The sequence below is a fragment of the Onychostruthus taczanowskii genome, unplaced genomic scaffold (assembly GCF_017590055.1).
Source record: "Onychostruthus taczanowskii isolate IOZ18803 unplaced genomic scaffold, ASM1759005v1 scaffold56, whole genome shotgun sequence".
Classification (NCBI taxonomy): domain Eukaryota; kingdom Metazoa; phylum Chordata; class Aves; order Passeriformes; family Passeridae; genus Onychostruthus; species Onychostruthus taczanowskii.
Genome location: NW_024503235.1, coordinates 2763437 through 2783941, shown reverse-complemented (window position 1 = coordinate 2783941; position 20505 = coordinate 2763437). Strand labels below are relative to the sequence as shown.

At 53.4% G+C, this 20505-nt stretch overlaps 3 protein-coding genes across 3 annotated transcripts in view; 1 reads left to right on the top strand and 2 right to left on the bottom strand.

Annotated features, from left to right (window-relative positions):
• Window positions 1-6623, top strand: part of COL8A2 (collagen type VIII alpha 2 chain) — a 28748-nt gene extending 22125 nt beyond the window's left edge. Inside the window, exon 3 of the mRNA XM_041417615.1 lies at window positions 1232-6623. Coding sequence (XP_041273549.1) covers window positions 1232-3153 — 1922 coding nt within the window. The 3' untranslated portion in view covers window positions 3154-6623. The remainder of the gene's footprint in view (window positions 1-1231) is intronic.
• Window positions 6624-6958: 335 nt separating this feature from the next.
• ADPRS (ADP-ribosylserine hydrolase) lies at window positions 6959-12441 on the bottom strand. Its single transcript, XM_041417626.1, has 6 exons — window positions 12203-12441; window positions 10813-10909; window positions 9825-10032; window positions 9551-9735; window positions 9359-9459; window positions 6959-8852 (listed from the first exon to the last, which is right to left on the bottom strand). The coding sequence occupies exons 1-6, from the start codon at window positions 12429-12431 to the stop codon at window positions 8560-8562; spliced, it is 1113 nt and encodes a 370-aa protein (XP_041273560.1). The 5' UTR covers window positions 12432-12441; the 3' UTR covers window positions 6959-8559.
• Window positions 12442-12793: 352 nt separating this feature from the next.
• Window positions 12794-18279, bottom strand: TEKT2 (tektin 2). Its single transcript, XM_041417623.1, has 9 exons — window positions 18108-18279; window positions 17619-17744; window positions 16820-17025; window positions 16178-16321; window positions 15574-15688; window positions 15127-15234; window positions 14603-14746; window positions 13654-13733; window positions 12794-12995 (listed from the first exon to the last, which is right to left on the bottom strand). The coding sequence occupies exons 1-9, from the start codon at window positions 18261-18263 to the stop codon at window positions 12794-12796; spliced, it is 1281 nt and encodes a 426-aa protein (XP_041273557.1). The 5' UTR covers window positions 18264-18279.
• Window positions 18280-20505: the final 2226 nt, after the last annotated feature.

Here is a 20505-nt window from a genome sequence, read left to right as displayed (position 1 = left end):
CGTGCTGGCGGATCCCAGCACCACGTGTGTCCGTGCTCCCAAAGCCCAGCTTGGCTCACTGAAGAGGCCAGACTGGCAGACCTTGTATCCTGCTCCCACCCCAGGCAGGATCCATCCCCATCCCAGGAACTTGTCTGTATAGATCTATTCCCAACTGGAATGATCTCCCTCGGGCAGATTTGATTTAAATTCACCCAAGATGTCATAGCCCTTTCCTCTGCCTTTAGCATTTCTCATCATTGTTGCGTATGGTTGACTGTCGAGTATTTCCTTCATTTCAAACTGGCCAAAAAAGTGTTTGTCAGATTTATTCTTTCTCACCCTTTCCTGGTGTCACGTGGGAGGTGACACCCTGCCTGGACCAGCCTCGAGGAGTTATTTATGCTCACGTCTGTGCTTTCCATGCTGAGCTGTGGTGGGTATGTCATCTGCCTCTCCTTGCCTTTGGAGTCTCTCAGCCCATTAGCTTCTTTCTTATATCCGTTTGCAAAAGACCTCAATAAATTCTTGAAATGTCAAGTGGTTGCGGCCTATTCCCAGCTGGGCTGACTCATTTGGACAGAGCTGAGGCTGCATTTCCCTCCCAGCTCTTGGCTTCTCCTCCATCCCCAGAGCTTTTTTGCTTTTTGGTTTTTCTCTGCCTTGCTGGACTCGGGAGCTGTGCCAGCAAGCACTGTAGGCATGGCCTAACCCATACATCCATCGCCTCCTCAGGCTCTGGAGTACATGTCCAAGAGTTTTCTTTTTAATCCAAAAGGATTAAGGGTCTCCCAAGGCCCTGGACTCGTGGGACGGGGTGAGGGATTATCCTCAGTCTTGGCTCACACTGTCGCCATCCTCTCAGCTGAGCCCAGGCAGGAACAACTGAATCCCACGGTGCTTTCGAGGCCGCTGGGAAGCGAGGCAGCAGGAGGTTTGAATCCAGCTCCAAAACCACCCTGCAGTAACTCATCGCAAAACAGCCCTGCCAGAGCTGACAGCAAGCGCTGGTACCTTCCATGGTGTCACCTGACATCATGGAGGGATGTGAAGCTGGAATGAGAACTCTGGGCTTTGGCCTTGCCTCAGGACACCCCTCAGATGTGGGGGCCCAGGAAGCTGCTGTGGCCATGTTTCAGTGGAAGGGTCTCCTTTCAAACCCAGCCCAGGCCACTCAGAGACTCCAGCATCCCAAGGACACTCCTTGCCCACGGCCAGCTCTAGTGACACTCTGTGTCTCCTCTCTCCACAGACATGCCGCCACTGCTGCCCATGGACCTCAAAGGCGAGCCAGGACCGCCAGGGAAGCCTGGCCCACGTGGACCTCCCGGGCCCCCCGGCTACCCGGGCAAACCGGGCACGGGGAAGCCGGGAATGCACGGCCAGCCTGGGCCTGCTGGGCCCCCTGGCTTCTCGGGCATTGGGAAACCCGGCATCCCAGGACTCCCCGGGAAGGCGGGTATGAAAGGGATGCCCGGAGCCAAGGGCGAGCCTGGCATGCGTGGGGAGCAAGGGCCGAGGGGACTTCCCGGCCCGCCGGGGCTGCCCGGGCCAGCCGGCCTCTCTGTCAATGGGAAGCCGGGTCCCCAGGGCGGTCCCGGCCTGCCCGGGTTTCGGGGAGAGCCTGGCCCGAAAGGAGAGCCGGGTCCCCGCGGAGAACGAGGGATGAAGGGTGAAAACGGCGTGGGGAAGCCAGGCTTACCGGGGCCCCGGGGGAACGGGGGCCCTCCCGGCCCCGCGGGGCCCCCGGGGCCCGCCGGCGTTGGGAAGCCTGGCCTCGATGGGCTGCCGGGAGCGCCCGGGGACAAGGGCGACATGGGTCCCCCGGGCGGGCCGGGTATCACCGGGGAGCCCGGCCCTGTGGGGCCGCGGGGACCCCCCGGGATCGATGGAATCGGTGTCCCGGGCGCCGCGGGGGTGCCGGGGATACAGGGCCCCATGGGACCGAAGGGAGAGCCCGGGATCCGCGGCCTCCCTGGCCTGCCCGGCCCCACGGGCTATGGGAAGCCAGGCATGCCCGGCCTGAAAGGAGACCGCGGGCAGCCCGGGGCACAGGGAGCCATCGGCGATAAGGGGGAGCCCGGCGTTGATGGGGAGCCGGGCGAGCCAGGCCCTGCCGGCATCATCGGCCCGCCGGGCCCGCCGGGGTCCATGGGGCTGCCGGGCAAGCACGGGCTGCCCGGCCCCAAGGGGGACGTGGGGCCGAGTGGGCCCCCGGGAATGCCGGGGATACGCGGCGACCAGGGCCCGCACGGCTTCGCGGGGAAGCCGGGGGTGCCGGGAGAAAGGGGCCTGCCCGGGTCACTGGGACCTCCCGGCCCAACGGGCCCCAAAGGTGAACCGGGGTTCATCGGCCTTCCGGGGGTGCCTGGATTAACGGGCGGCCCCGGGCCCAAAGGGGACGGTGGGATCCCGGGGCAGCCGGGGCTGAGGGGCCCCTCCGGCATCCCGGGACTGCAAGGACCTGCTGGTCCCATGGGGCCTCAGGGGTTACCAGGCCTGAAAGGGGAGCCCGGGCTCCCTGGCATTCCCGGCGAAGGGAAGACTGGTGAGCCTGGCATGGCCGGACCCATCGGCCCACCTGGAATGCCAGGAACGCCGGGGCTGAACGGGCCACCAGGCCCACCGGGGCCACCTGGGCCACCAGGAGCGCCAGGAGTGCTGGACGAGACGGGCATCGCGGGGCTGCACCTGCCCGACGGCGGCGTGGAGGGAGCTGTGCTGGGCAATGGGAAGCCGGGCAAGCCACAGTACGGCCGAGGAGAGCTCGCTGCCCGCATCGCGCCGGCCTTCACTGCCATCCTCACCTCCCCCTTCCCCGCATCCGGCATGCCCGTCAAGTTTGACCGGACCTTGTACAACGGGCACAACGGCTACAACCCGGTCACCGGGATCTTCACCTGCCCCATATCTGGAATCTACTACTTTGCCTACCACGTGCACGTCAAAGGGACCAACGTTTGGGTGGCCCTGTATAAGAACAACGTGCCAGCCACCTACACCTATGATGAGTACAAAAAGGGGTACCTGGACCAGGCCTCGGGCAGTGCCGTGCTTGAACTCAAGGAGAACGACCAGGTCTGGGTACAGATGCCCTCAGACCAGGCCAATGGGCTGTACTCCACGGAATACATTCACTCCTCCTTCTCCGGGTTCTTGCTCTGCCCCACATAACAGCCGTTGGGCTTCCTTTTCACCCACTTTAGCCATAAACTTTTTTTTTTTTTTTTGATAAAAAAGTGTTTAAAAATTAATACAAAAAAGAAAAATCACTGGGAAGAACGCGCAAGACATTGTCATGGGACCTTGCTTCACGCTGTTTGATCCATGAGTCAAGAGGGTAATCGGGAAGGAGACATCTATCCATCTATCTTTCTTTTTTTGGGGGAGGGAGAAGGGAGGGAGGGGAGCGACTTCCTCAGCAAAGCATATTTGGAATAAGTACCCCAGTGACTGGACATCAAACACAGGAACACGCTTGGGATGGCAAGAGTCTGGCTCTGTGATCCAGAGAGGAAGACCAGACCCCCATGGTCTGTATCAAGTGCCCTCATTTCCCGTTTGGAATGCTCGATAAATAAATCCAGCTGTGTCATGGTGATGTGTTGGTAACCAATGCAGGGTCCCAGGCACTTACACAAACCCATACAGCAGCAGGGATCCATGCTGGATTGAGAAATTTCCTTCCAGACCATCAGATGCCCAAGTTCCAGGCTTGCTGACGCCTGTTTTTCCAGACTGTGCTTTGGGGCAGTCTGTCCGATTCACTCCAGATTCAGTGTGGTTGGATTTATAATCCTAAAGAGTGGAACACTTTGCATAAGCACCTTCTTCTAAGAAGTAAATATTATTTTTAACCCTCCCCCCCAGCACCTTTAGGAATAAAATCATCCAGGCACTGGTACCTGGGAGGATGCCGTGACCGCTTCCAAAGGCGGTGAGGGAAGCTGGGACCCCCGTGATGAACAACGATCTGCTCTCTCCATTCACCTGCTGGGAAGTCCAAGGGCTGGTCCTGTCCCGTCTGTCTCTGCAGCCCAAAGACTTGCTTGGCCTCAGGAGTGTCTCTGCCCACACAAGGATGGCAGTGCAAGCCCAGCTCACGGTGCTGCCAGCTGGTGTGACATAAGGAAGTGCCACTGATGGACAACTTGCTTTTCCCGTCTCACTATTCTGGGATGTGTGAACTCTTGCATTGGTGTCTCCCCTTTCCCTGGGGATCTTGGAATTCAGAAAAAATAGTGCTGGTTGTAACTTTCCACGCAGTGATTTCACCACGGTGCTATGACCCATATAAGAACATCACTTACAAGTGTAGTGCAATACCTGTGAGAGGGCACCAGCCCCGGGGCCACTCTGTGACTTAGGTTAAAGAAATCAACGTTTGCCTGTTGTTACCACTTTGTCTCTCTAATGCTTGGAGCATTACTGACCTGAGCATGAGCTGCAGGGCTCTGGGCCAGGCATGATGGCACTGCCCCACACAGATCCTGTGGCTTTGCAGGTTTTCTCACAGTAGAACAGTCACTGCCATTTCCAGGACAGGGATGCTGCTCATCCCAGGCCAGGAGCATGCTGCTGAAGTCAATCCATGTGCATATCCCACTGCATGTCCTTCTGCAAAGGCACATCCCTGAGAAATAGCAACAAATTTGGTCACCAGCTCTGACCTTTGCATTTTCCCAAAGCCTGTTTGATGGCCAAAGAAACGTAGCAAGACTGGGACTGGGCTTGTTTTCAGATGGACTCTATGAGATATTTAAACAACTTTTCTTTTCCTATTTTTGTTTTGCTTGTTTGTTTTCTCCTCAAGCCTGTCCTGTGTTTCTGCCTCTTGCCATTCAGGCCTTCCTTTTAAAAACTCACCTATCCCTGAAATTAAGAAACACAAGAAGGAAATTTGCAGTTGGAAGGCCAGTGCTCTGGGCACTGCCTGTTGGGGCTGTATGTCCCCTCCCTGGGATCTTTTCCCTGTGAATTTCTCTCCTTAAAGCTGCAAGTTTCATGCAGAGAAGAAACTGCTCAAGCTGGAAGGTGTCTGATCCCACTGGACATTTTTAACTCCTGAGGATGTGGTCAGGACCATTTGGGTTGTGATCCTAACAGGTTATTTCCCAGCAGGAACATTCCCTTAAATTAAAAGTGGAAGCTCAGATGATTTTTCCAAGCCCAGGTTTGGTAGGAGAGGATGCTGGGAGGGGACTTGTCTCCTTTCCTGTGGAGAATAGAGGGATTTGAGCTGGTCCAGCCTCGTGCAGGGCCAGGAGCTGCCACACCTGGTGGGAGCTTCATCCTGCTCCTCAAAGCAACTTATTTATACTGTGCCTAATCTACAGCCCATCTCTTCTTGTTCTGTTCTGCTTCATTCCAAACTTCTTGTTCGAGCTGGCAGAAAGCAACGACCAAACTCTTCACTGTAGCCACCCCCAGTTTAAGTTTGTGCTGTAGATACTGTTTTGTAATTCCACTTTCCTATCACGTGCAGAGCAAACCCATAATCACCCCTTGCAGCTATTTAACCTCTTACATTTACACACTAATGGAAAGCAAAGATATTACACGCACATAGTTAGGCTAAAAAAAAAAACGATGCACAGGATGAGGGAGGCTGTTCACTCTCCAGAAGGATTTTTTTTTTTCTGGAATACTGAGTACATATTAGCCAGCAGAAAGGATTATTTTCTGTCGTGTGTGTGAGCGCGTGGGATTTTGGTTTCAATCACAAGAATAAAAAAGGTTGGGTTGGATGAGGTATGTCTATTTTTAATGCTGAAAACTGCATTACAATGTGCATTTTTATATACAAATTCTTACTATTTTTTTTAAATTTGCCTCTAGTATCTTCATTTCTAACCTAGTATATAGAGGTTTTTAGTTTTGTAAATACTTATTACATGCACTGTCCTAGTAAAAGTTGGTTTAAAATGCACTCTTTGTGACCCAAAACTGACCTGCTCTTCACAACTAAAACTGCAGTACTTGATTGTATTGACAAACATCAATAAAACTTATTGTATAGAGGTGGGCTCAGCTGTACTTTGTCCTGGTCTTGCTCTGTCTCATACAGTTCTCTTACACTCCATTTCCACCTCAAATGATCTCACTCATTCCCAGCAGATTCCCTAACTGATATCCTTATGTAAAAAGTTATTGCATGTTTCTTGTGATTAAGGAAAAGACTCCTGTCTCCAGAAATTCAGTTCTGGAAAAGGTTGCAACCCAGATCTTTCCAGCCTGATTATTAATTTCAGGGACTCAAGTTGAAGTCTTAGGGATTCCCTTTCCCTTCCGTGTGTTTTTTTTTTTTTTTTTCCATGATTTCTTTATCCTACATCACACACCTTGTGCACAGCCAGCCTCAATCCTGAGTGAGTCAGGAACACTCAGGGCTGGTGAATCACTTGCAAAGCACCTTCACAGTCCCAAGATAAGAAAATGTGTTTCCCCACCTGATCTCACCTGGCAGAGGTGAAACATTTCCAGGAAAGCTTGGCTGACACACAGGCACCTTCAAAAGCTCATTCCAAGGAGCAAGCCTTCCTCCTGCTGCCATTCACGAGGCTCCCAGTGAATTCCCTGGTCTCTGCACCATCATCACATGCTGGATTCCAGCACCTGAACTCCTTCCACAGGCAGAGAAGGAAAAGGGACCTTTCCAAAGGCCCTCCCTGCAGTGCCCAGTGTGAACTCACCCTTGGACCAAGAACCACTCCTGGTCCTCTTGGTACTGAGGATGCACAACTTGAGTGAAAACACGGGAGCAGTGGCTACTTAACAAAGATAACTGAGGGATTTTACTTCTTTCCAAGGAAACTAAAGGGTTTGGTACACATCTGAACTCAGGCACAAAGAGCTCCAGTCTTTAAACAGGAGTTCTTAGCTTGCCAGGAGTTCCAAACATTTAAAATTATAAAGCTGCTTTAAAATAAAAATATCTTCTTTTAAATAATTACGTGAATCTGGTTGTCCCTCTGGCAGAAGAATAATGTGGAAAACCTGGTATTTTACAGCTCAGATCTGCAGCACAATACAAAAATACACAACAGACCAAAATTCCACATGTTCCCAGGACAAGAATCCATTTATACAAGGAAAACCCATTATAGCATCACACAAAAGACTGGCACTTGAAGGAAGCAGACAACAGGGAAAACTGGAAGGACCTGTGGCAGCCAAATTCCCACATGTGCATGCAGCCTGACACAGCCACCACGTGCTGACACCACTGGGGAGTACCACAGCCACTTCCCAGTGTCACAAGACATGCTGGAGAAATAACAAGAGTTACAGTGTCACATTTAAGTTTATAAACATTTCCATATGATGACTTTTTGTTTTCAATTATTAAAAAGCTTCCAATCCTTTCTAGATGTGCCATTCCCAAGCTGTTTCTCCCTTTTTGACCGGCTCCACTAGGAAAAGGTTTTAAATGTGAAGTTCTGGAACACAGCTGTGCTAGAATGTTCTTGGCCACCAGCACCAGCTTCTTTTCAGTATTGATGTCCCCAATTAACCCACCTTTCCCTTTAATTCTGGGGCAATTTTTACCAAGTACAGAGGCTGAGACTGTGATAAATTAACTCCTGCATCCTGCTCAAGTCACTTTTGTGGCTGACTGCAGCAGAACCAGGCATTCTATCCCTGCAGTACTTCCACTCCACAGGAGCTGAACTCTCACGATCCTTGTGGGTCCCTTTAAATTTGGGGTGTTCTGTGATTTAAACAGGAATCTCACTTGGTGCTCTGGGCATATACAGGACTTTAAAAATACAGGATGCATGGATTAGAAACACAGGAGCAGCCAGAGTGGCTGCAGCAGTGTGGCAGCAGCTGTGTAAGGGGGCACAACGTGCCGCAGGTGCCTGTTGGATCACAGGGCCAAGGACACAGGAGGAGCAGCAATTAGTGGCACGCTGTCCCAGCAGGGACAATGAGCCAGCTGGGATTGTCAGCAGGCACCAAAGGTCCTTCACAGAGCCATCAGCAATGCAAAGAAATCCCTTCTCTGGCCCTTCTCACTCTGCCTTTAAGGCAACAGACGTCCCTGGAAATCTGTGCTCCATTATCCTAACTCAGCACAGGTGACAACCTGGGCCACCAGCCCTCTCTGGTGACTCCTATGACATCCCTTATCTGGCCAGCTGAGAATGACCTGCTGCTGTACCAGGGGTGTGGAGACTGGACAAGCCACTGACCACCAAAACACAGCCCATGGACACAGGAGCAGAGGAAAACAGGGAGAAAGTCCATGGATTCAGACACCCGCCAGTAACTGCAGTGACAAATGGCACAATGGTGGACAAAGCAAGCAGCAGAAATCCATGGAAAATGAGACACTCGTGTACACTCAGGGAGCTGCACCCACTGTCCAAGTGCAGCCACTTCCCAGCTGACCCGTGACTGAAGGAGATGTCCCCTCTTTTCCAGCTGGCTCCAGCTCCCAGCTGACAGCAGCAGGCACCCCTCCCAGGTGAGCTCGCTGGCGTTAGCCGATGGTGCAGATCCACTGCTGGGTGTGACCAGAGAAGCAGAGCTGACCATCCCTTTGCCTTCAGGAAAGCCCTGGAGCTGCCCTGGAGCTCAGAGCCGCTGGCAGTAGAGTTCATAGAGGCTCTTGGCCATCCTCTGGGTCTCCTGGAAAGCCTCACAGCTCTGCTCCCAGCTCGGGGGCACCTGCTCCTCCCCGTAGTAGGCGCCGGCGATGGCCCCCGCCATGGTGGCGATGGTGTCCGTGTCCCCCCCCAGGGAGATGCAGTAGATGATGGTTCTCTGCAGGGCGTTGTAGTGCTCAGGAATGTCAGGATCAGCGTCCATGCAGCGCAGGAAGGAGTAAATGGCAGTGGGGACGGAGCGCAGTGCAGCGATGCCATTGCCTGGAACACACCCTGTCAGCACCCTCTGGCCTTCCTTCCTTTCTTTCCCCTTCCCACTGCAACCTGCTGTTGCCAGTGACTTTCCATAACAATATCATGGATTTTACCAGGGAAAGGTGAAAAAGTTTGTCCCTCAGAAACCCCCCAGTTCCCCAGTGCCACTCACATCTTGCAGAGCAATTCCCAGTTACCCCAGTATGGCCTGGCCATACACATCTACTCATTCCCATTCAACATGATGACCCAATAGCCCTTAAGAGATCTTGGAATGTTAAGAAACATTATGAAAGGTAAATTTCCCTTAGCAAGACATTTTTTTCCTGTCAATACACAGAGGAAATCACTGGGTTGAGACTCAGAATTCCTGACTGGTGAGCACAGGCTGCTTTTCCAGCATAGTCTGTGCCTGACAGGCAGCACAGGCTGAAGAGGAATCTAGGGGGACACACATCTACCAAGCTGGCTGAGTTAGTCCTGCTTCCAGCTTTCCTAAGAAAGGTACTCACCCAACTCAAACAATACATCTGCTTTGGGAACGCTGCTGAGCTCCAAAAATTCCTTGATTTTCTTGAGACGCCTGGAAAATGGTAAATCCTCAAATCCCAGCCTGCAAGCAGAGAGTGCAGTGAAGAGGAGAGAACGTGAAGAGCCAGAACAAACCACCACAGCAGGGCTGGGGCTTTCCCCAAGCTACTCACGCTCGGGCATCACTGAGAGACTTGTCATCCGCCTCCACGTGCTCCATGTGGCTGATGAGCTGCTCCAGGAAGGTTTCCCTGCTGAGCCCTTCCTGCAGTGCCAGGTGCACAGCCAGGGCCTGCAGGATGGCCCCGTTGTAGCCCAGGGAGTTGGCGTGGGTCAGCTCCGCGCTCAGCTTCGCGACCTGCCAGAGAAACCCCACTGTCAGCAAAGCTTCCCGGGACACTCCCCTGGCAGCAGGGACGCCCAGAGAAGCCCAGAATGTTCCGTTACCTTCTTGACATCCTGGATGTCGGAGTAGACGAGGGGGATGCCAGCCACCCTCATGGCCCCGCCGTTCCCGTAGGAGCCCTTCCCGTTGAACTGGGCTCTCGCGGGCTCAAACACGTCGTTGCACTTGGGGCTCAGGAGCTTCTTGAAGACGTTGACCACGGCCATCCCATAGCCCCTGTTGGGCTCCTTCTTGTACTCCTCAGCAAACCTGGTGTGGGCAGGGGGGAAAACACCCGGGGGGTTTGGTCTGTTACTGGGGTTTGTGATTGGATGAAGCCTCTTGCTAAAGTGAATTAATAACACACACATAAATCATCAGTGACATTCAGGCCTCAGTGATTCGGTTCTGCAGGAAACAATTCCCAAAGAACAGTGCGAAAGAAGGATGTATAAAATCACCTTCCATAACCCACTTGTTTTCCTCTCAATTCTGCCTCAAAATAGAAGCAAACTAGAAACATTTCCGTGGGTCACAACCACAAGGAAAGTCTTTTGTTCAAGTTCAATGGAAGAGTTTTCTAAACAAAGAAATGCTTTCCCTTAAGTGGAACCAAATGCTCTCAGGGCTGGGGATTCAACAGGGAAACAGATCATAAACAGAGTCAAGCTGAGCTCACTCCTATTCCCTCACTAAATTAAGGGCAGTGCAAACATAAATAGCAACAAATAAACATGAAACAAAATGTTTCTGGAATCTCCAAACATTCTCCTCCCCAAAGGTGGACACACACAGGGCTGACACACACACAGAGCTGACACACAGCAGCTCTGCCCTGTCAAGGCAGCTTCAGACTCCACACTGCAGCTGATGCTGCTGCATGGTCCAAGGCATGGCAAAGCAAAAGGACTAACAAACCAAAGGATTAACCATCTCTTTCCTAACTTTTTCCCTCCAAAAATTATTAATTAGAATTAGTCTGCTCATTCCCTGTCCCCTTCCACAGACAGTCACAGTGATGGTTACACCTTCAGGAAGCCTCATGCTCACCTCTTGGCCATGTCAACCTCATCGAACTCCTGCTTGGCCAGCAGTGACTGCACCACCGACCTGCTCATGGCCGTGTCGTCCGTGTACGGCAGCGACTCTGCAACGGGAGGGCAGAGAGTCACACCGGCAGCCAGGGACAAACTGCTCCTGCCCTTTGCCAGCACCTCCCTCATCTCCAAGGCCTGACTGGCACAAGTTGTCTGGGACAGCTGTGGCTGCCCCTGGATCCCTGGAAGTGTCCAAGGCCAGGTTGGACAGGGCTTGGCACAACCTGGGACAGTGGAAGGTGTCCCTGCCCATGGCAGGGGATGGCACTGGATGATTTTTAAGGTGCCTTCCAACCCAAACCTGTCAGGAAGTTCCCTGGCACTCTGAGGTTGACACTGCCATGGTTGTCCGAGTAAGGACACAGCCAGGGAGCTGCATCCACAGCTATAATGACAAAAAATATACTTCAAGATTAGTAAGAGCCAGGAGAAGATGCCTGACATCCAGAGGCATATATGGACAAGAGACTCAGCCTAACACAGAATCACAGATTTCCAGGATGGATTAGGTTGGAAGAGACCTTAAAGCCCATCCTGCTCCACTCCTTGACATGCCCAAGGACACCTTCCACTATCCCAGGTTGCTCCAAGCCCCATCCAACCTGGCCTTGGACACTTCCAGGGATCCAGGGGCAGCCACAGCTACTCTAGAGCAATCTGTGTCAGACCATCATCACTCTCATGGGGAACAATTCCTTCTCAATATTCCATCTAACCCTGCCCTCTGGCAGTGCCGTGTCCTTCACTCCAGGCCTTTGTCAACAGCCTCCATCTTTCCTGCAGACTCCCCTCAGGCACTGTAAGGCTATAATCATTTCCTAAGTGTTAAACAACTCTGAGCTTCTCTCACTCTTCTCCTCAAGCTTCGGTACCTCTGCACTACCCCAGCACTGCCACACCCACTCACAGCACACTCCACCTCAGCTCCCTGGAGTAGGAGCAGCACGGGCCGAGCAGAAAAACCACGGGTCCCTCTGCATCAGCGGTGTCCCTAAGGAATCCCTAGGGAATCAGGAACGGGTGTTGAATCCCCACAGCACAGGGGCACAGCACAGGGGCCAGCCAGGGCAGGCACAGCAGAGATGCCCCACAACCAGGTGAGGGTAAGCACCGGGGGCACCCACGTTTCGGGGGAGCAGAGGGGCTGGGGATTCTGCAGGTTGGGCACATCTCAAAGCACAGGTGCTGAGGGAGCGGGACACAAACACCCCCCAAAAGCCCAGTCCTGGGGAGTGCTGGGGTCTAACCCGAACCTCTGGGGTGCCGAGTGCCGTGCACAGCGGGGTGTGTGAAGGGGGGACCAGGGGATATCCCCCGCTCCCCGCCGCGCTCCCCTCATGCACCTCCACGTGCGCTCCCCGCCGCCTCCCCTCCCTCCTCAGGCGGCGCCGGTTCCAGCCCTTTGAGGAAACTCAGCAGCTCCGGCAGCTTCACGACGCTCCTGCCTTCGAAAACAGCTCCCAGGCAATCCCCCAACAACGCCCCGGCCAAGCAGCCCCGGAACCGAGCGAGGCCGGGCCGGGGACGAGCCGGGACCCGCCCGGGCCCTGAGGCCGGACCCGCCGCCGCCATCTTGCCGCGCGCGGCGCCTTCTTCCTCCCTGCCGCTAGGGAGCAGTGTGTGATCAAGCCACCGCGCACACTGACCCCTGGCGGCCCGGAGGACCGAGGTGCCGCGCCTTTTCCTTTAAATCCCTCCTGGAATCCAGCTGGATTTAATCGCCGCGGATGACAACTGGGGACAGGCCCTTTATTGCTTATAAATCCCCTCGGAGCGCGGGAGGCTGTAAACATCATCCAAGGGCCAGACAGTTATAAAACAAACTAGAAGAATTCCATTCTCCCCGAACGCGACGCAGATGCCGCTGTTGCTCGCTACGGAACTGAATCACCGGGAGTTTTTCATCCCCCCGCGCTTGCACAATTCCCGGCGCGCTAAGCCAGCTCCAGCTGACTGTTCCTCGGCAGGTTCCTGGTGCGGCTGACAGCGTCGACCTCTGGGTCAAACTTCTCCACGGGGACCACGAGTTTTCTCCGGGTGTCCATGCACTTGTTGTCCAGCTGCAGAGAATTGGTTTTGTAGCCAATATCTGTCTGAATGCGGTGAAGTTGTCTGTAAAGACCGTCCAAGGTATCCCTGGGAATAAGCAGAAGGGACAGGAGTTGGGATCAAATGGGAACAGACTCCCCAGGGAATGGTCACAGCCCTACCCTGCCAGAGCTCAAGGAACATTTGGAAAGTGCTCTCAAGCACAGGGATTTTTGGGGTGTCCCGTGCAGGGCCAGGAGTTGGTCTCAGTGATTCTTGTGTGTCTCTCCCAACTCAGGACATTCCATGATTTTAAACTGGACAGGAAGCACCCAACGTCCCACCTTCTGGCAGCTTTTGGCCCTGTACAAGGAGTGAACTCATCAGATCCTCATTGTTTGGGGCAGTGAATAGCCAGCCCACACAGTGCTCTGGGAGGGCAGCAAGAGATGTGCACCCAGGGAGCTGCCAGCCCACAGCAGCACTTCTGTTCCTTCCTTGTCACTCTTATTTTTGTCCCTTTTGGAACAGTCAGGGCCTGGATGAATTCAGTCCAGCAGGGGCTGTGTGAGCCCCATTCCCCTCCCAGCACAGCTCCCTTGTACCCCACACCCACCAAGCCCAAACACTGCTGCCTCTCATGAGCCCGGGTACCACGAGCACCAAAAGGCAGGTGCTGGAGGTGTGCCCAGAGCAGGGACACCCAGAGCCACATCCCCTCAGGGCAGCGCTGGGCACTGCTGTTCCTGGGCAGCAGGACACTCACTGTGACTCTGTCCGCTTCTGCTGGAGCGCACGGATGATCCCTTCCAGCTGCTGGACCTCGTCTGTCAGTCCAAACTGAGCCTGCAGGGAGGAGGGGACAGCACTTAACAGGGCTTTACAAAGGCCATGGTTCCCTCTTTCCCCTCTCCCCCAGCTCTGACATTATTCCCTTGCTTTGCTATCTCACTGTAGGATCCATTGCTCTGCTGCTGCTCCAAAACTCATCCATTGTTGCGGTGTGTCATCATGGGATGCCTCAGTTTCCCTGGTTTCTCCCTGAAGTTTCCTTCCCCAGGTGGTGTGTTAGTCACCTCTCCTTTCCTCCACCTTGACCCCTGCTGGGAACTGTCTATCAACCCAGAAATTCCAGGGGAGCATCGAGTGATTGGCAGGTTCAAAGGATGCTCTCCACCCCCTGGGGGGCCATTGGCTCATCCAGGTGTCCCTCTCACCTGAGACCCCCTCCCCCATACCTGGATTGGTGGTCCTTGGTTCCCCCCTCCCCCTCTGCCCCGGGTTAAAAGTGCAAGCATCCCATGTGCTCAAGGAGTTCTCGTGGAGCTGTTACTGCACTCAGAGGCCATGCAGCCCAGAAAAAAAACTGGATCAACCCATCCATCAGGACCGACTCCTTCTTCACCATCGCTTTAAAAGGTTTCTCCAGCGCAGGGAGGCCTGACGAGTGACCCTCTTCTACCAACAAGCCCCAGCCATAAGCACTGGAGCTCGGGACGTGCCTGGACTTGTCCCCACGTGCCCAGCTCCGACCCCTGGTAGCTAAATAGCATCTCTGGGGAGAAAGGACCACAGGTGCCACTATTGGTTCAGCAGCAGGGACCAGACAAGCCAAGGCACTTCCCGTTCAGTAAATTGGTAAAAACCAATAATCCATGTTTTCCAGAGCCCCCTTCGTGGTCAGCTCCCTGCAGGGAGCACGGCAGGTGAGGTACCTGATCCCGGCAGAGCTCGATGTGGGGCCGGTACGTGCGCGTCTCCAGGCGGGTGTGAGCCACCTTCAGATCCAGCGTTCTCTTCCGGATATCTTCCTCCAGCTGCCGGATCTCCTCCTCCATTTCAGCAATTTCCTCCAAGGTCTGAGGAGAGACATGTGTCGTGAGGGGCAGCCCAGGATGCAGACTGGGAAACTGTCCCCGTGTCTCTGGGAATTTTGCTGTGCTGGGGATAGATTTTACTCAAGGGCTTCTGAGGACTGAATCCTCTGCTTTGGCATGGACCAGGATGGTGCTGCTGAGACAAGGGGTGAAATAAAGAGGCTGAAACCTGGCAGTGCTGCCCAGCAGTGCCAGAGAAGCACTTGTGAGAGCTGGGATACTGCTGGGATCGTATGTGTGCCACTGAGCAGCAAACACATGGAAACTGCACTCAGGCTAAGTCACTTCCCATATAACAAACAGCCTTTGGGACTCCCTTCCCAGCCAGGATTGTAGTCAATGACCAAAGAAACAACACTTACATTCTTCTCCTGCCATTTCAGCTCACTAAGGGCTGCTTCCATGTCTCTCATCCTCTTCCTCAGCGCAAACTCTGTGGCTATACGCTGAGCATCCAGCTCATTGTTTGTCTGAGGAGAGAACAGCTCCAGTCACACATGGCTGCAAGGTGTCTGTGTCCCCCCCAAGCTGCGCCTGGAAGGTTGGGACAAGCTCAGGAGCAAAACCAGCTGGGTTTGGCTGCTGCCACATGTACATGTCACACTTCCCCAGCAGCCAAAAGGTGGGAATCAACTGACAGGGACATGTCCTCCAGCTTGGTGACACTGCTGCAAGCTCTTCAGCATAACCAAGCTCCTACTTAAACCAGAAGGGCAGCTGCTCCCAGACAGATCCACTGACATGCCTGCCACTCTCCCACACCAGATCCAGAATGGCACCACAGATTCCGTGCCAAGGGAGCAGTTTACCTGGGCAATGGTAAGTGTGATTGCTCCTCGGAGATCAACTGAGGCTTTCATTTCTGCCTCAGCACGCTCCTTGTTGCGCCGGCTGGTCAGTTCCCACTCACTAAGTGCAGTTGTTCTGTGAACAAATCAGTTACGAAAATAAATTGACTGTTTGCAAGATATTTTAAAGGAACCACCTGCTCCAGGCCAAGATGGCAGCACAAAATTATTCTGGAAAGCTGGAGGTCACATCTTCCCTGATCTCCTCAGAGACTAAACCCCACCAGGCCCAACATCTGCTCCACCAGGGACACATCCAAACCATGGAAAGGAATGCCAGGCAAGTGAAAATGTGCAGCACATCCCCCTGAGCTGTGCCAGAGGTGACACCACACTGCTGAGTGTCACAGCTAGCCAGGAGAGAGGCAGGGCACCTGGCCTCCACTGGGTTTGTAGTAACAATTTAGCTATCTCCCAAAAGTCTGTGGCTACCCCATGCCACAGGCAATTTCTGTTCTGAGCTCTCTCCAAAACTGTAACCATCAAGCCTGGACATAGCATGGAAGGAAAAGCAGCTCAGGGCTCAAGGCAGATTTGGCCACACAAGGACAGATTCTTTCCTTACCCATCTGGGATTCGTGTTGGGTTGACCTTGAAGGAGATGTTGCCAGAGGTGGGATTGAAGGACATGCACTGCCGATCAAGCTCCAACGCTTCCACCTTGTGCCGGTGGTCACAGCTCAGCTGCTGACGAGCTTCCTTTAAGAGGCTGTGGAGAGCCAGGCTGGAGTCAGCAGGGAGCAAGCCCACGGCAGGGGCAGCTCACAATTCCCAAAGCCTTCATCACCATGTCAGTCATCTTAGTGAAATGAATGATGAGCTCCCACCCTCCCTGGGAACTGGGCCTGACCTGCCCAGCACTGCCTGCCTGGCTGCCCCAGGCTGTGTGCTGGTATCACCCTGGAGAATGGAGCTGTGAAGGATTCCCACAGAGTACCAGGGCCTGGGAGCTTTAACACCTCGTGGCCACAGATTCCTAAACCAAGGCAGGTGGCACAAGAGAGCTGGGACAAAATTTCCAAATGGTGCTTGTGAAATTGCCCTTGACACACCCTTCCCTGCCAAATCCCTGACCGTGAAAATCATCCAGGGCTCCTGTGTGGTTCCCTGCCTGCCTGCCCATCTCAGTGTGGCATTAAAGGCACGTTAAGTATCTGGGGCCAAGCAAGGAGAGCAGAGTCATCAGCCAAAAGCTGTAACTCCTCACCAGAGCTGTTTGAAGGCATCGTCCACTCGCTTCTGCAGCTCTTTCTTGGTTTTCTCAATCACCTTCACCTCTTTATGTAGCTCCTCTTCCACAGGATCCCTCACCACATCGATGTCACGACGGCTCTCACGGAAGGTCAGGCACTCAATGGCAACATCCAAACACAAGTTCTTTGCCTGGATGGCATTTTCTGCTGCTTCCTTCACCTGGAAGAGGCAAATAATCAGGTGTTGAGGGGATCTTTTAGGGATGGGAGAGAGAAACGAAGGGGAACCCACCCATACCATCATTAAGAGGCACTCACACTGTCTTTGCAGTTCTGAAACCTTTTATCAAGTCTGGAATAAAAATTGCCAGAGCCAAACACCTGAGTCCTCTACACCTGCCATTTGCATTGGGAATCACACACCTTGCTGGGGGTTAACAATTCCAGAAGCAGCAGCAGCCTCTGGGTTTAAAACTCACAGCATCAGAGATCTCCCACCACTATTCCCTACTAAACCCAAACGGTTTGAAGGATGGTGTTAACATATTTCTTGTTGTCCTTCAGAGCTTTATAAGAAGTCCAAACAACAAAATCCACCCAGAAATCCAAACAGGAGCGTGTAATATACAGCTGCATGACATGGCTCAGCCAAGAACACAGGGATGTGTACATATATATATATATATATATATAGTGAGAAGCCCCCCTTGAACTCCAGATGGGCTTGCCCATTGCACAAGACAAGTCTCAATTATTTCACATCCCATGCTGATAGTGTAAGTTCATTTCCAGCCATCTGCCTTCCCAACATACTTTGGTTAAGGCATCAATTTCCAAGTCTATCTCTGCGAGGCATTTGGCCAGGGCCTCTCTCCATTTGTCCACGTTGGTGATACGATCTTTGAGGTGGGTTCGGCTGTTGTGCTCATCCCATTTTGCCTGGAATTAGAGAGAAATGCCATTACTCTTTCTAAAATTGTAGTTGTGAATCTTGCTGAAGCCTTTCCCCGTTTTCAGGACTGACTGAGCCTCTCACAGGAATACAAAACGTTGCCATTTGTCATCTACACAAATGGAGAGCACAGAGAACATCAGTGGCAGTGAATGTGAGAAACACACACGGGGATTTAGTGACAGTACAGATGCATCATTGCAGGTGGGTTTACAGGGAGTAAACGTCCATACTTAGCATGTTCTGTACAGGTAAAGCCCATCCAGACACCCAAATCTAGACACTCTCCCCAGCTCCTCAGCCCACTATCCTGACAAAGCTGTGAGCAGCCCCCCTGGCAGAGGGCTCACCTGGTTGCCGGTTTCATTGCGGAGAGCTCGTCCTTCCTGCCGGACATGATGGGAATTAAAACGCTGCTGTTCGGCATCGGCTGAGATGAGGAGGGAGTTGTTCTGCCAGTCTGGCAAGGTGAAGCGCTGGCCTGGCTTTACACTCAGCGAGGCCATCGTGCTGAACAGGTGACTGAACAGGAGCAGAAGATTTATGTGTTAATTCATGGAAATACACCTGAAATGGAGCTGCAGCCAAAAACTACAGAGCTCTTCAGGAGAAAAGCAGCAGCAGCAAACTGCAGCCTGGCACCTGGCCTAATGCAGATACATGTCCTTAAAATGGGGGAGCACAAGGGCAGGTGATGGGAGCCATCCTCTGCCTCGGGCCAGGGGGAAAAGCCCTGTCCCATCTGTCCCTCCCTAGGAACATAACTGTCTGCAGGGACAAGGAGCTGCTCACAGCACCAGCTTCCATATGGTATTTACTGAGCTTGGACAAAAACGGCTGAGGATGTGACTGATTCTGTTGTGCTACCGCTGAAGGCTTAGCCCAGGGCTGTGACCCCCGGGACTTCAAGGCTTTGAAGGAACAGCAGAATTTTTAGGCTTCTCCTTTTTCACCCAGCATAGACTGTACAACGGGCAGAAGCTGCAGACCCCACTCCAGAAAGTCCGAGGAACTCCCGAGGGGGCTGCAGGTGCCCAGACCCACGGTCGGGGGCAGTTCTGGGGCAGAATCCCTTGGCAGTGGGGTGTATATCCCATGTCTGCCCCAGCCCCCGCGGGCACAGAGCGCTGCGCCAGAGACCCTCGAGCACCGGCCCCAAGGCCTGACGGGGATGTGCAGCCCCTGAAGGGAAGGAAGCCCGGAGAGAGGGCACAAAGGGCCCGACCATAGGTGGAGGGGAAAGAGAGGAAGGGGAGAAGGAGGGAAAGGGCGCAGCCGCCGGCTCGGAAGCGGCTCACCCGGCTGGTGTGAGGGCACTCAGCTCCTCCGGCCCGACCACGCTCCCGCCGCGCCTCAGGGCCGGGCCGGGGCCGCTCTCTCCCCTCACCGTTACCGGCCGATTGCCTCCCTTTCCACTCACCGTTCCTGGCCGACCTCCACTCTCCCCTCACCTTTTCCGGTCGATCCCCCCGTCCCCGCTTTCCTCTCACCGTTCCCCCGCTGTCCCCGCACCGTTCCCGGCGATTCCCGCTGTCCTTTCACCGCTCCCGGCCGATTCCCCCTCTCCCCTCACCGTTCCTCGCTCTCGCCCCGGGCTCGCGCGGGGCCGTTGCGGGGCGGCCCTGGCGGCGGCTCTTGGGGCTATCGGTGACAGGGACACCGCAAACCGCAGCAAAGCAGCGCCCAAAGCACGGGGAAATACTGCTTAAAAAAATCCCATGAAATGCCCCATAAAACAGGAGGGAACCGGGGTGTCTGCTTCCAGAGCCCTTTCCCATTTCCACAGCAGCTATCCTGCCCCAGGATGGCTGTGGGCACTTCAACAAATTCTTGCATTTTTGAAATTATTTTTTAAAAATTTAGTTAAATGGCATTAAAATACAAAAAAAGACCGAAAGTAAATGGTTTTCCATCCTAGGATATGGCTGGTGCCTCCCTCCGCATCCACCCACCCAGACCAATATCTGCTCCTTGCTTTGGGAATAAATCACAATGATGCAAGTATAAATAAAGCCTCACACACGTGCATTTCAAAAAAAATTTATTTTTCAAATGAATACAGTTCGTTTACAATACACTCAAGTTGATGGTATCTATAGCCAGCAGAGATCGATGACTGCTGTGTCCTATACACAGTCGTACAGAGGTTACAGATGCCTACGAGAGGGAAGGAACAGTGAAAGAAGTCGACATTTTACTGTGCTGGAAGGAAAGCAACTCTTGCAACAGGTAGAAAATTTTGGCAAGAACAATTTGTCCAGAAAGGGAAAAGGGGCAGAGGACACGGCTTCTGCTTAGCGAGTACATCTCAAACACCGACACATTCCCTCCCACCCCGCACGGCTGCAGCCCACGGTACAGAGGCACACATGGTCAAGATGGTTAAGTAAAAATAAAGGCTTTTACCAGTTTGTTTGCCATCCATCTACAATCTATTTGTGCAACGTCTCAAGTCACAGCTCTGCTTTACTCTTGAAACATTTCCCTTTTGCTTCGAAAGCCCCCAGGACCTTTACGGTGGGAACACATTCACGCTCCTGCCGAAGCAATGGGACACCAAAACAGGGGAGCAGTTACCAGCATATGAGAAAGAGCAGACACATGGGACAGGATCAATCCACCAGACTGGTTTATTAGAATTTTATTCAGAAAAGGAATCCCAAACAGCATGACTTTTTCTTTTTTTGAACAATATAAACCCGTGGTATTAAATATGGAAGGTTTCTATGTGTGACATTGCTTCCAGCA